This window comes from Panthera uncia (assembly GCF_023721935.1).
Source record: "Panthera uncia isolate 11264 chromosome C1 unlocalized genomic scaffold, Puncia_PCG_1.0 HiC_scaffold_3, whole genome shotgun sequence".
NCBI lineage: Eukaryota > Metazoa > Chordata > Mammalia > Carnivora > Felidae > Panthera > Panthera uncia.
The window spans coordinates 21888687-21904790 of record NW_026057584.1 but is presented as its reverse complement, the minus strand read 5'-3'; the positions used below and the strand labels follow the sequence as shown (position 1 = coordinate 21904790).

Here is a 16104-nt window from a genome sequence, read left to right as displayed (position 1 = left end):
AGATTTGATCATTAGACTCATTTTGCCTAAAAGAGTCGTGAGTTTCTCATGTGTGAAATGGAAATCACAATAAAGAATCTCTCAAGACTTCTACAATAATTAAAACACAATATTGCATAAAGGGGTCATTATTATTGTTATAGTTTTTGCTGTCCTACTTTCTCATAATCCCAGATTAAAAACCAGGAGAGCTCTTTTATTTGCAACTATTCCTTTGTTCTCTGAACACAATCTCCACTATACTGACTTCCCAATATTCATTCCTTCCCATTTGTTTACTTGTGTTAGTGACAGTGCCCACCACTTTTTGTAATTTCAATAACTGTGTAACTCTTTTTTCTTGCTCCAGGCTTCCTTACCCTGATATAACCTTCTCATACTACCTCATTAATATACAAAAATACAATATTCCTATTATCATGTGTCATTCTTTATTGCTTATCAGGCGAAGACATCCCAATAGCATCCCCCTGGTATTTGAGACGCTGGGTCTCTTGGTCCTATATTATCCATTCAAACCCATTTCTCAGTAGCATCTAATGGAATTGGAAGGAAAAACTTGTTTACTTGATGTTTGTGTCTCTGGTCTTTACTTCATGAGGCCTGTGCCTAAGCTACTCTTTTCCACCAAATGTCAGCATTGCCTTGCACATAACAAACATCCAGTAAATACATGCATAGTAAATTACAATTATATAAAGAAGGGGTGGGTGGGGGTGCAAACTAAACGAGTACAGAGGTTCAGGGAAAATTGCCTGAGGCAAAATAAGACAATTCACCTTATATCCCCAACACTGTGAACGTGGTTCATTCCCTTCCTTCCCTTGAAAAATGTCCCATTCTTCTCCATGCAAATCCAAACATCCTGTTAGTTTTCCTCGGGATGCAGTTTAAGTCCTCTCACAATATTAAGTTTTGCTAACTTCTCTAGCCACCAAGGATTGTATTCAAAAAGAAAATCAGTGCATCTGCAGTTCTTTCTTCCTTATCAAAGTTGACTAATAGATTATGGGTTTTAGGGTCAGGTATGGTATAGCGTGCCCTCACAACTTGATTATTGATGTTTTTATCTAAAACGTCTGGGTGCTTCACCTTTAGATTCCACATAATGCTATGATAAATGAGTGTCTGTTTAATGGATAGTCGAGTGTTCAGTGGGTGTGCGCATCTAGGTGTCTAGAAATCTATGCAACAAAAGTAGGGATCAGAAACACGGCTCTAATATCTTAAGCAACCTTCCTAATGCTTAAGATTAACCTAATCCCACTCTTGTTCATTTGCTTTAGGTTTTATTTGAGCTAAATTTTGATACTCTCTTTGCATTAACACTGGAGAAAAACTGCTTATTGTTCTGGAGGTTTGGCTACATTACCAAATGTTAACACAGGATTCATAATAACCCAAAACCGAACCCGCCTATGAGATTCACTCCTCCCTGTCATTTGCCTTCCGGATTATATATTTAATGCCAAATTTCCACAAAAAGCTAAAGATAAATCAACAAAATAAAGACCTTAAATCTTGGCTCTTGGCATGCCTCCGAAAGAAATGTGCTCTATGTAACAGAGTTCTGTCGCTTTGTTTTTGTTTTTTTCTACTTTTCAGAGCTCTGCTTAGCATGCAATCTTAAAAACAGCTAATTAAAGCTAACAGGACTCAGTGGAGGTGAGTGAAGTTTTCAAAGCAGATTAGGTTCAATTTTGGTACAAAACTCTGCCGGAATAAATAATGTTAGTAGTTGTGTAGAAAGGTGTGTGAGACCTTAGGGATGTCAAGGATTCATTTGCTTCCTTTTGTCTACAGGTTAAATGTCAAGGCATAATGCTATTCACATGAGAGAAATTCCAGCTGAGCCACTGTTATCGCTCCTCTTTTCCACTCCCACTCTCAAAGGGACTATATTCAAAATAATGATGCAATGATATAAAGTTCATTCGCCACAGAATCCAGGTAGGTGGTCATTGGATTGTAAGCTGCTCATAACACAGAAACTCCACATTTTCTATATTTTTGATATCTAGCTTCTATACTTTAAACACAGTATCTTTTCAGTGAATATGACAAAACAAAAACCTGCACAAGAGGCAAGCATTTTGGCCTGTCTTTCATGGTTTTCTCCTGACTTGTAAGTAAATTTGAACAGATTTCTTCATAGCTCCAGTCTTCACGTACTGTTGTACGAAGTCTGTTCACATGTTCAACAAATATTTGTTGGGTGACTATTAAGTGCCAGGCAATGTTCCGGAGAGTGGTTCTGTTAGCTATGCCAACAGCAAGGTGAGTGTTTCCAACAGAGATGAATGATTCTGTTTGACAGAGAGCATGGAGAGTAGAAAGAGGATTTGAGTAGTAAGACCAAATTAAATCTTGGCTTCAACACTCACTTAGTGAGATCTGTGGCTAAAACCTCTGAAAACAAATATCTTCATCTCTAAAATGCTAATAGTTCAAAAAATATTTAACCGATGCCTCCATGCGCAGACAGTGTGCTGGTGCTAGAAATGCAGTATGGCCCCAAGCAGATAAGGGCTCTGCCGTGGTAGGACTGAACATTTCAAGCATATTCAGCGCACACCGTTACTGTACTAGTGACTCTTGTGTGGTGCAATCAGTCTGTGTGGTGGTTTTAAAATGTGCCCACAGAATGTTTAACACTTTTTCCTTCTAAACGTAGAACCTAATTCTCTTGCCCTTGAATATGGGTGCACTTTTGGTGCCTTGTTTCTAATGAAGAGAATGTGGTCAAAGTGCTGCTCTGAGGCTTCTGAGGCTAGGTCGTAAAAAGGAGAGCTTCTCCTATTGTCTCTTGGATTACTTGGTCTGGGGAAGCTCCCAGGCATGTCATGAAAACACTAAAACAACCTGTGGAGAGAAGCCACCCGCTTGGTACCTCAACTGGTACCAACCAACTTGCTAGCCATGTGACTAATCCACCTTTGAATTGATCTGCCAGCTATCACATGAGGTCAACTCCAGCCAAAAGTTTTCTGCAATCTCATGAGAGACCTTAAGCCAAAACTGCACAGTTAAGCCACTCCCAAAGTTTAGACCCATAGGAACTGGAGTCTCTGCCACTAAGTTTGGGAAGGCAATTTCTTACAGATCAATAGATAACTGATTTAGCCTATGATATAAACATTTGGGTGAAGATAAAGAATTACGGTGGAAGATCATTTCAAGCTTCCCTTAGTTTATCTCCCATGTTGGAAAAAGAAAAATTAAATAATTCTTCACAGCCTTCTAGAGTTTCTTTTACTACAGGAGAAAATCCAAACTCCTAGATCTAGTGTTGAAAGCCTCACACCAGAGACACAACTTGGTCTCTCCCATGCTCCAGCACTGACACTCGACGTTGGCCGAATCGGTCTGCCTACCCTCAGCCAGCTGTTGATCATGACCTTCACTCTTGAAGGGCCTATCTCTTCATGTTGCATATTCAGCATATCCATTGGTTTTCCTTTCAAGCTTAATTTGAGTCCTGGGGTAATTCTTGATTACGCTAATGCAAAGCAATCCCTTCCTTTTTTAAAGCTTCCAGTAGTTTTTATTGCCAATGCTACTTATTAATACTTATTTTCCTATATATCTACACTATTACATGTCGCTACTAATTAATCAATACATAGTTGAGTTCCTACTACGTGCAAAGCTAGGTTTAACACTTTTACTTTAGCTACATTTAACTTTTTTTTAAATCTACTATAGCATATAACTTTTATGTGTGTGGAGTGTGCGTATGTGTGTATTTTTCCCCAGAGTTAGATTGTAAGCAAGTTGAGAACAGAACACAGACCTATTCTTCTCAGCTGTAGGCACATTTTGTAGAATATGAATCTCCAGAAGCATCTTTATACCATTTTCATACATGGTAGTAATTTCAAAATAATGAAACCATTTTTGACATTTTTCTCATTCTCCCAATATTTATGAATCTAGAAGTACAGTGATACCGTGTTAGAGTGTTGAAGTGAACTGGGTTCCCTTGGCCATGAAACTAAATCATGAAATCCACTTGGACAAACACATGTGCATAGGAAAGTCCAGGAAATTATGAACACTTCCTTCCTTCATCACCAACCTCCAAGTGGAGGCATTCTCTTCAACTGTCCTGAAGATGTGATCTTCAATATAAGACATAAAAAAGAGTGTGGGATTTCTAGCATCCTGGGGATTACAGCGAGAGATAAAATGTTAAAATGAAGCAGGGAACCCTAGCAAATTTTTCCCTGATACTATTCAGAGAATTAAATCCATTCCTTGGTTGGCTTTCACAGTCATAAGCTAGTAAAAATGCAACTGATTTAAAATATAACTGAAAAGATAACTGAAAAGAAAGGAAAATGTAGCTCTCAAACTTTCAGTTGCATAAGAATCACCACCTGGGGAGTTTTGGGGCTGTCTGGTCCTCACCGCCCCACACACCACAGCACCTCATCATTTCAGCATCCCTCATCATCACCATCACCTTCTCCACCACCACCCCCAGATGCCCATGTAAAAAAGCCCAGGGTATTTTACATCTTTCAGTAGCATATTTATATGATTTAGATTAAGGTAGACTGGTTGAGTGTATCTGTTTATAAATCACTAAGATAGACAAGATAAGGAAAAATACCAGTAATATTGTGAGATTCTCATATTATTTTCTCTTCAGTTACCTGTATTTTTACTCCCCAAATTTGTCTGAAGTTGTATTAATTTCATTTGGACAGTATGAAATTCAAGACTTATAGTTGTGCATTGAAAGCTTCCCTATTATGAAGAATAATTCTCTATTCTTTAAAGAAATCTGGATTTTAAAATCTGGAAAGAAAGTGAAGGATTGAAGGAGAGGGTGTTAAAAAGTGGTCGGGGGCAGGGGGGGAGGGGGACATAGCCAGCTGTGACAGGTCTACAGACATTGTAGCCCCATAACATTTCCAGGGCAATCAAGAGATCATGAAAAGGAAAACTGAAGTCGAAGTCTTAAAACCAGAACTCTGTGCCCAATCCAATCACTAGCTTCTATGAAATCATCTCCATGCTGCTGTGGAAGTTCCTTCTAAAACATTATCTGAGCCCAATGTTCGCATTTTGGTTGTATGTAGGTGTGTGTGTGTGTGTGTGTGCGCATAGAAAACGGCCTGAAAAAATTGTACACTTAAATGTTAACAATAGTTATCTTTACACGGCAAGATTATGCAGGACTTCTGCTTTTTACAATATGCATACTTATATTACATTATTTAATTTTTAAATAATAAGCATGTATTTCTATGGTCAAAAGAAAAAATAAATATGTTAAAACAAGGCTAATTTACTAAAAAGTTTCAATGGCTTCTCATCCTCTCCAAAATAAAGTTCAGTACATTTGGTATTGATCAGATAGCCTCACCTCCCCACTTGCAACAAAAAACCTCCTTTTCCAGACAAAACAAACTGCAAATTCCTGGCACATCTAACTCTGTCATGTCCTCTGTCTCCACTCACGTTGGTCTTTGTCCATTAGAAATGCAAAGACACTACTTGTCTAGCTGCCAAATGCTTCCTCATTCTTTAAGACTCATGCTAAGACATAGGACTTCCTTGTGAAGCCCTTCCTGATATCCCAGGCAGTGCTATGGGAGCCAACCGGAGCCCAAGGTAAAAGAAAAGTCAGTAATATTGAGCCTGACTTTATCTAAAATGTTAACATTTGATTCATCATAGAATTTTTAAAATTAATCTTTATATTTTAGAATATTATATTGAAATATGATTGATCATAATTACTGGGGTTTTGCTAACCCTTCAAAGTTTGCATTGCACTCGCATTGCCATAGACCCAGCCCTGATCTCAGGTAAAGTTGTCTGGACTCTATTTGCTCTGCTGCTTTGCTCTTGAGCCTACCTCCACTGTGGAATTTATCATGTCGCATATTTACTACAGATTCTGACATACTTATTAACCTTCTAGAAACTTGACTGTTCTGAGGGTTCATGGCTTTTTTATCAGTGCAGACATAGCAGGTACCCTTTAAATATATGATAGAGGCAAGGATAAATGTGCAACCACAATCAAGTCTTAAATTTTTGAGCCTCAGTTTTCTTCTCTGTCAAATAATATACTAGATTATCTCAGTGAGACTCAATGATTGATATTATATCATATACCTATATAATATTACAAGTAATGTAAAACATAATATCAGGGTGCCTGAGTGGCTCAGTCAGTCAAGCATCCGACTTTGACTCAGGTCATGATCTCACAGTTCATGGGTTCGAGACCCATGTCAGGCTCTGTGTTGACAGCTCAGATCCCGGAGCCTGCTTTGGATTTTCTGTTTCCCTCTCTCCGTGCCCCTCCCCCACTTGTGCTCCGTCTCTCAAAAATGAATAAACATTAAAAGAAATTAAAACGAAAAACAAAAAACCATAATATCTAACACTAATATAGCTCATACTATGTGCCAGATACTTATCTAAGTATTTAGTAAATATTAACTCATTTAATTTTTACAACAACTCTGTGAGGTGGCTGCTATTATTAACTTCAATATACAGATGTGGAAACCAAGGCTCAGAGAACCAAGAGACCTATCCAAGGCTTGTGTTTGAATCCAGGCAGTTTGAATATGGAGTTTGTGCTCTAAGTCCTTATTCTGCCTCTCACAGTAATACTAATTTTACATATAAGTATAAATGTGTAAATATATAACCAAAACAAAGATTTCATTTTTCTTAATGTGAATGGTCATTCTAATTTTATTCCACAGTGAAATTCCAACGGACTCAAGACCAGTGACTATCAGATGCTGTGGCATTTCTTCCATGAGGGCTGGCTGCTCTACTCTAAAAATATACACTGGTTCATTTATGAAAGCAAAGGACACAATGTGACCTACAAAGAGAATGAGAAAAGTTGAATGGTGAGAGCAGCATAAAATGACAACGGTTTGCTAAGCCAGGGTTCCTGGGAGATGCTTAGAAGAATACTGAACAGTCACTTGGGAAAGCACATGGTCAGCCAACCATGGAGCCAGGCCCTCACCTCTTCTAAGTATCACATGTGAGCCTCAGTCTGGGCTCAGTGCTCTTGAATAAGTGAAGGAGAATGGGTTGAAATTACTTTGTTAACTCTATCTCTTAGCTTTAAGGGTATATTGGAAACATCCACTGATACTGGGGACCTTAGCAAGTGACATTACTGTACTTGTGAGGATTTTATAAGTAATCAATTATTTATCTTTATTTGTCACATAGACTTGAATATTAGAGCTCCTTACGTGAGAGTAACAGGAGCCCCTCTGCTCTTTATGAAGGGAAGGAAATAAAGAAAGAGTGAAAAAGAGAGGACGTGGCCCCCAGAGACAATGTCAGTGAGGCAGTCATTTCTGGGAAGCTTATAAGGTAAATCATCAAAAGTAGGCATGATGCAGAATGGACAGGAGAAAAAAAAATAGTAAGACCCCCAAACAAGAAATCTTCCATTGTGCAATCAATAGCTATTCTTTACTCTTTATTTTCCTACTTGTTCAATTAAGTTTTATTGTACTTTAAGATATTCCCAGCTCTCTGATGCAACTCTGTGTACTAAGCCTTAGTTGAGCATTAGTTGAGAAATCCTTTTGTCATGTTATCTGGCATTAGGGTGTGCCCATGGCATTGCGTGAGAGAATTTCAAATCAGGTCTGGGGGAGATGGGCAACTACCAGCAGGAGCTGTAGCCAGCCCTGTGTATGAGTGTGCAGGGGCCATGTTCACACTGCCTTCTTCCTGCTGGTTCCCTACAGCCCGGTTGGCGCAGCGTGCTTGGGGATGCAGTCACCGTCTCGGTTTCCCTGAGTTTCATGGAATTTATCTCCATGTTGCCATCTAAAGGGTCAATAATGTTTCCCAATGTTCGCTACTGATTCGCTGATGGAAGAAGTAAATGATGGGGCTTTGGCTGTGAAATTCAAACACTGCTCTAATGTTTTCTGGAACTTAAGCAAGAAGCAGACTATAAATCTCTCCCACACAAAAATATTCTGTACACATTCACATGAACTCTCAGGTATTTGTGAGGGAAATTCCCAGGTGGATCTACCTGGGGAGGAGTGAGAGAGCTTTATATCCCTTTTCTTGTCCCAATATTAGCATTATAGATATTGTTTTAATGTTTGTTTGTTTGTTTATTTTGAGAGAGAGAGAAAACAAAAGTGAGCAGGGGAGAGGCAGAGAAAGAGGGAGAGAGAATCCCAAACAGGCTCCATGCTGTCAGCCACTCAGGCACCCCTCCCAATATTAGCATTATAGATATTTCTGATAGCACAGTCAGATTTACCTGAAGTAAAAACCAAACCAAAAGCAAGCTAACTTCTTGTCCTTTACCTATCTCAGATGCACAATGAGCTTTATTTCCATGCCCCTCTAGGTGAATGCGATAATCCGATCCCCCATATCTTTCAAACTGCACTACATTCTAAATGATACATTCCATTCTTATTTTGTTCCCTGTGGTAGGAATCATACTGTATCTGATATTAGTATGATGCCTTGGCATGATTTCTGATATTAATGTACTATTAGTCTAATGAGTGAGCCAAGATTAAAGCATAAAGCACTCAAAAACCACTATTAGCCCACACATCCACAAGAGAGATAGAAAGGAGAAATAATTGGAGTTTGGGTGATGAGGGAAGGCAAAAGGGTAAGCCTTAGATAAGAGCTTGTCTTTTAATAGACGAGGAGGAGGGGACAGGAGCATGCATGTCCACATGGCAATGAGCATGGGATGTGTGGAAGACATCTGGACACTGCCTCTTTAGGTAAAGGCCTCATACTGCAGAACGCAGTGAACTGAAAGTTGAAGGAATCCTGATCATGAACATCTTGAAAGTAGGATAAAGGGGAGTTGAAACTCAGTAGACCCAAAGAACATTTTAAGGGATTATCTGATGATAAACTATGGGAAGAATTAGAGGTTGGGCTTCCAGAGTGCTCCCCCAGCCCACCCCCAAAATAAAAACCTAATGAAGAAATACAGGCACAAAACAATGAGATCTCGAAGCAAGGCACTGCAGGAGGGATGGAAAGGATGGGGTAACTCCAGGACACATTTCACAAGACAGATTCTGGCTCATGGTTATGGGAGGTGAAGGAAAGGGAGGAGGCAAGGATGAGTCAGACGTTTCTAACCTGAGAGACTTCCTGGTGCTGCTGGCACACGTGACAATGGAGAACTTGGATGGGGCAAGACCTGGCAGGAGATGAATGATGCGGGGTTCTGAGCTTCCCAGAACAAAACCTACATTAATTTTGAGCCAATCAAAATAGAACAGGAAACGATTTACTATGGGTGCCTCAACTACTGCAGCTGAATCATGGGAAATCCATTCCCCAGAATGGAATCTGGTCCTCATGTGTTTGCCATCTCTCCCATGGAAACACGCCATGTGCAAAGTCGGAAGCAAAAGCAGGGCCAGAAAAAGCTTGGCTCCTCTGACTTTCACAACCTTTCCCGGTAAGAGGCCCCATAGGCCTATTCAACATGAAACCACACAATAGTTTCCTCTTAACAGTTCAGGTGCTGTAGGTATAGCAACATGCATGGACCCCGCAAACCACCAATTAATCAATAATTTCAATCTTCCTTCTCACATTTTTTCTTGGAGCTGCTGACAAGTAGAAAAATCAATTGAGTTCACTTTTATAGCCATGTTCGATCTTTGGCAGTGCTAACAGGTGGTATGAGGAAGAAAAAGGAGATGCTGTAAAACTCAAATGAGCCGGATCTTAGGATTGCCATTGTTGGCAGTCGCGACCTGAACAAAACTACTACAGTATCTGCAGGGAAAACTGTGTTTAAAATCCAGCTTTGGGCACAAAGCACCCATGTGAATATGGGTAAGTTACTTAACATTTTTGTGCCTCAACTTTGTCATCTTTAAAGTTGGGACAATCCTATCACATAGTTTATAGAGGTGATGTATTAACTAAGGAAATAGATGCAAGGTACTTAGCACAGTGTCTGACACACAGTAAAGTGTTCAATAAGTTTGCACCCCTATTATTATTTTTATTGCAATCCTGAAGACAAAAGGTATGCTTTGGAGGCCAAAAGTCATGCTGGGAATGGTAATCTTGCATTTACCAAAGTGATGGAGTCACATCCAGACGGGCAAAATTCAGTATAACCCTGTGCTAGCACAAATTTAGATATAATTCAATTAGCAGTTGGCTCCTGCCTTCCCCTGGGTCATTTGCAGATGTGAGATGGGCTGAATGTCTTCTCTTCTGAGGAGGCAGGGGTATTAGGAAGTGATGGCTCCAGGACACTTGCAGTTTAATCCAAGCTATGGTCATACTTACACAGTATAATTTCCATTGTGCTTTTAGTGGTATTTTCAACCACTTGAAAAATACTGTTTTTCATTAACTTCATAGAAATGTGGCTCCTTACTTGGCAAGACTGCAATTTTTGGAGACCACTTATCTCATTATGCCAGGGTTTTTTCTGTTCTTGAAAAGTAGTCAATTCCGCAGTAATTAGGAACTGCTTGCCTGCACTTCATGGGTATGTGCATGTTAAAAGGAGACAAAGATAGCTCGCTGTACATTATAGCTGGGCTTAGTCTAAATGCATTTTGGAGGGTTTGTTTTGTTTGCCTCTGCTCCTAAGCATGGTGTTTCAGATTTAAAGTTTGTCTCCTGACAAGTTACTGCGTGTACAGATTATAAAAGCTTGGAGCTATTTCAAATGTGGTGCCTCAGCCCATTCTTCTCTATGCAAACAAGAAGCATCCTGGCCTGTCTGCCAGGCTTGGGAAGCTTTCCTTACCTGGGACTTATTATTTGCAGAAGCTAGTTACCTAAGCTGTTGATGGCAACACAGGAGGGTGTAAGTGAAAGCAGACAATGCCAAAAGTAAGTCTTTTGCTCAGGACGGGTGCCCTCCATGGCAGACGCTGCAGCAGCTACCTAACTCACCCAAGACTTCCACAGATGCCCATCAGTCAAGAAAACTATGGAGGGAGCCCTTTGATTCACTAATTATATTTGTTCTGAATGACGTATCAGTCCTACACACATGCCCAGCTATTCTGAGCAGAATGTGCCCACGGGATGACAACTCCTGTTCTCACCACAGCTGAGTTTCAACTGGGGTGTAGCCTAGAGTTTCTTCTTCATTTCTCTGTTGCTCAATTAGCACTGAAGCAGTCACTGTAGCCCGGAAAGGATTTTTAACTCTGTTAAACAGGACGTGATTTCCATGATACTACAATCACTACAGTGATTCATGCAGAGGCAGAATTCTCCACTGAATACTAACATTTAGGATAACTGATTCATATATCGGAATGCACCTCCCCCCCATATTTCTTGATTTCATTTTCTAGATAGACGCAGAGAAGGGGTGCTTAGATTCCAAATTTCTAACTTTTAGTCTACTTTTATGAAACCTAAGTAATGCAACATTATTTAGAAAGAGTACAGTACTGACTCCTCGATGTAAGAAATGTGAGTTCATAAGCTTAAAACCAGAGTCTAGGGCCAGACTGCCTGGGTTCATCAAATCTTGACACCACCACTTTTGAACTGTGCAATCTTGGCCAGGTTACTTAATCTCTCTGTTGCACTGGTTGGCTGTACTGGGAATTGAATAACACTGCCATTACCTCCCCAAACGTCTGGCACACAGTATGAGATCAAGAAATATTTATTTTTATTATTTATTATTATGAACTCACTTTAATCTTTCAGTACGATAGATATGAGAAACAAAGAAAAACAATAATAATTGTTTTAGAAAAAGAATAAAAATGCCTGAATCCAAACTTTGACTTTGAAGTTTTCCCTCTATACCACAAGACAGGGAAATAAAGTAACTACATCTATACTAGTTTTGGATTCTCTAACTTGCTGTACAGATAGCACCTCTAGTTATAAATTATATTTTATATTCTATTGACTATAGGATGAGTTGAAATTTTGGACACAAAGTTTTGTCCAAAGGTATTATGGCTCTATGTATAAAATGGCAAAATATGAGACAAATCTCATGGACAAAGAATAAGTAAAGGTAGTTTCCAAAACCTTTCTCTCCTATCCCACATGATCAAACTTTCACAAATTACAATCGCCCAGGTTGCCCAGTGTTCTTTTCTGTAAAGTGAGAGGGTACCTTCCTTCTAATAGTTCTCATAAAGTTCCAATAAAAACAATAAACTATTTTTTGGACGGAATTTTGTAAGTTCTGAGAGACTAGCAAAAATACTTCCACTGAACTCTCCTATAATTCTGTTCTCTCCTACCCACAAACATAAAGACAATCACCTCATAATTAATTATTATTAGTGTATGGTCAGAAGTCTATAGTAAAACGTGGTTATTCGTCTCCCTTTGGATAGTGTGTTTTTGCAGACCCTTTAAAAAATTAGGTCTCTGAGATACTTGTCACATGATTTTTTTCAAGGTTTCCCCCCCCGCCCATAATTTAGTGAAATTATAAGAGCTCTCCAAGATTTTTTCCATGAATCTCTAAATCCTATCAGGTAGCACCAATTAAGACTACTCACTCACACACCTTATATTTCTGTCTTGTAAATTTTGTAAGAGAAACTTATTATATAGCTTAAAACTCCTTATAAACAAGAAATTAATAGAAATAAGTTGTTGAAAGAAGCTAATAAACTTTTATCACTATCATTCGTGAATTGATAATTAGCATCTTAAACCAGAATAGTTCAAAGAGTATTTGTCCTTATGTGCTGAATGCATTATTTCTGAACTCCATGCTACCTAGAATAGGCAAGAATACATAAATTTCAAGAGTATACAATGGACTAAATCTATTATAAAGAACTAATATACACATGACATGAAGAGAACAAAATTATGCTGCTTTTATAAACAACCTAATAAAATATCATCAACAACTCTACATAATAACTTGAGCAAAAGTCCTTTAGAAATGGTAAGTTGCTATTCAAATGCAAGGAATTATTCATTCCAGTATCAAGAGTTTAAATGCTTTACACTAATTTAATTGATATTCTCTTTTGAATTATTCTATTGTGTATGAATCAAGTAGATTCCATGATGGCTATCATCTTACTTCTTAAGACTGAGTGACTGAAAAACACTTATTTTTAAAAGTCACCAGCTCATTATTCTCTTTACAAATAATTCAGCATACTATTCTTTTATATAGTAAATTACCAAGATTTATCTGAAATACAATCAGATTTATAGAAATTTAGTCTATGAGAAGCTTTTAAGGAGATGGCTGCTCTGTGAAACATGATGTATCTCACTTAACCTTTACTCCTCTACCAACAAAACTGGCTTCAGGGTTTAAGAACAAAAGCAAAGGGGCACCTGGGTGGCTCAGTCGGTTAAGCGTCCGACTTCAGCTCAGGTCACCATCTCACGGTCCGTGAGTTTGAGCCCCGCGTCGGGCTCTGGGCTGATGGCTCAGAGCCTGGAGCCTGCTTCCGATTCTGTGTCTTCCTCTCTCTCTGCCCCTCCCCCGTTCATGCTCTGTCTCTCTCTGTCTCAAAAAAAAAAAAACGTTAAAAAAAAAAAAAATTAAAAAAAAAAAAAAAGAACAAAAGCAAAAACAGGGGTGCCTGGGTGGCTTAGTCGGTTAAGCGCCCGACTTCGGCTCAGGTCATGATCTCATGGTTCACGAGCTCTCTGCTGTCAGTCTAGAGCCTGGGGCCTGCTTTGGATTCTGTCTCTCCCTCTTTCTCTGCCCCTCCCTCGCTCATGCTCTCTCTCCCTCTCTCTCTCTCTCAAAAATAAATAAAAACACTTAAAAAATTTTTTAAAAAAAGAATGAAAGCAAAAACACTGGTTAGATCATTGGGGTTCTCATCTTCCTCCCCTCCCCCACCCAGTTCTGAGGAATTTTCTGTGTCTTTCCTGAATCTCCATTCTGGATCCAAAAGAAAATAATGGCCTGAGTTGGGCGTCGTGCCCATTTTATAACCTGATGATGACTAAAAATAGCTGGAATAGCACTAATTGGAAAGCAATGTTCTTTTAAATTAAATGTGTTGATGCATTTGCACCACTCATATCAGTCCTGAAGAGAGATAAGAGATTTTTACAGTACCCTGGATTTCATTTGTTCAGTTCATCAGATACCGGTCTATGGTTTTTGTGACAATATAAAAGTAAAGGATGATCTAGCTTGAGACTGATACTTGTTTGTGTCGTACAAACCATGGTGAGATTTATGAGGTGAACAATAAATGAGTCAAAATTTTATAAAAATTAATTTTATAAAAATTAAAATGCATTCTGGCTTCTACATGCTTCATAGTTTTTTAGATAAGTATTACAGGCTCACCCTTCTAACCAGTTAAAAAAGCTGGAGAAAAAAACAGGGTAAGTATTTATACAAATACTACCAGGTAGAAATACTATTAAAACAAATTTAGAAGAAAACACTCCATAGTATCAAAATAAATTTTAACTGTAATCCAAAAATTAGGGAAACAAATTTACTTACAAGTTGGTTTTGCTCTTGGAGGAAATTTGGTCCGGGTAATAGCCAAAATTATGAAGATAATGACTGGCCATAAAATCAAGACAAGTGTCCAAAGCTGCAAAATAATAATAGGAAAAAATGTTAATTACACTGCTGAACCAAAACTTGACAAGAAGTACAACATATTATAAACTTCCAACACAAATCAGATATTTGCTTGCAAATGCTATTAATAAGAAAGGAATGAGAGATTTTTAAAAGTGCAAGAGATCTCGAAATGAACACAAGAATGCCTTTTCCAGGCTTAAAACCTTAAAATGAGCTTCTGAAGCCTCCTTTCCAGTCATCTCTCATGACTGTCCCAAGAGTGATGATCTTAAAATTCAAATCTGAGCAGTAATTTCTCTGCTTAAAAATCTTTTCATTGCTTGTTGGATAAGGTTCAACATTCTAAACAGGGCATACAAAATCCCAAATAATTTCAACCTAGGCTTATCTTACCACTTCCAATGTCAACATTCTATGGCCAGCCATAAAGATTAGTATGACACTGGATATTGGCTCAATAAACATTAGTAAATGAATGAATGAATAAGTAAGTCAATGAGTAAACAGGAACTTAAAGTACTATGCAAGCCCCCTATACCACTATAAATAGTATCTTGTGTCTGCTTTTATCATAGAACTTATACTCTTACTATCTATCTATCTACCTACCTACCTACCTACCTACCTACCTACTTACCTGTATATATATATTTTGCTTGGCTTACAATAAATTGGTGATTCTTTTATGGCAGGACCAGTGTCTTATCCGTTTCTGAATTTCCACTGGTACAAAACAGATGCTCAAAATGTAATTATTTAATCAAAATTTCTATTAGGGAATTTCATTGTAAGACGCTTCAGGAGTGGCTTTTCTCCTCACATACACATGATTCAGTTCGTAAGATGTGAACTTAGTATTACATACATAAAAAACTGGTTCCAGACCAGTAACATGTATACTCAAGAACATCAACTGTGATATGCAGTTACACTGCTCAAACGAAACTGTACAGAACAAACTGTGCCTATACTTAATAAAGTTTAAATTGGAACTATGTTTTTATCTGGTTATGCAGACTTGTTACCATTTCTCCCCAACTTGCCACAGCTTCAGAGATAATTTCTGACAAATCTCGGACTACTGCCTGGGCTCTTCAAATGTCCAAAACAATCAAGACCCGTTCAATTACTGATCCTTAAGTAATTATGAAAATCTCCATTGTGTGTCTATAGCACTGCTGTCCTTGCTGAGAGGCCTGTCACCAACTTCTTAAACTGCAGGTTCAAAGGCAAGTTTTTTATTTTTTTTTATTTTTTTTAAACGTTTATTTATTTTTGAGACAGAGAGAGACAGAGCATGAACGGGGGAGGGTCAGAGAGAGAGGGAGACACAGAATCTGAAACAGGCTCCAGGCTCTGAGCAGTCAGCACAGAGCCCGACGCGGGGCTCGAACTCACGTACCGTGAGATCGTGACCTGAGCCGAAGTCGGACGCTTAACCGACTGAGCCACCCAGGCGCCTCAAAGGCAAGTTTTTAGCAAATGGAAGAAAGCAGATATAAGAAATCCTAGGGTACTTGGTTTAATCACAGCTGAAAAGCTCCCAGTCTAAACAGCTT

At 38.7% G+C, this 16104-nt stretch overlaps 1 protein-coding gene across 1 annotated transcript in view; it reads right to left on the bottom strand.

Moving 5' to 3' along the window:
- The window catches only part of ABCA12 (ATP binding cassette subfamily A member 12), a 175972-nt gene that overhangs the window by 147112 nt on the left and 12756 nt on the right, over positions 1–16104 (bottom strand). The window contains exon 2 of the mRNA XM_049614967.1: positions 14459–14552. Coding sequence (XP_049470924.1) covers positions 14459–14552 — 94 coding nt within the window. The remainder of the gene's footprint in view (positions 1–14458; positions 14553–16104) is intronic.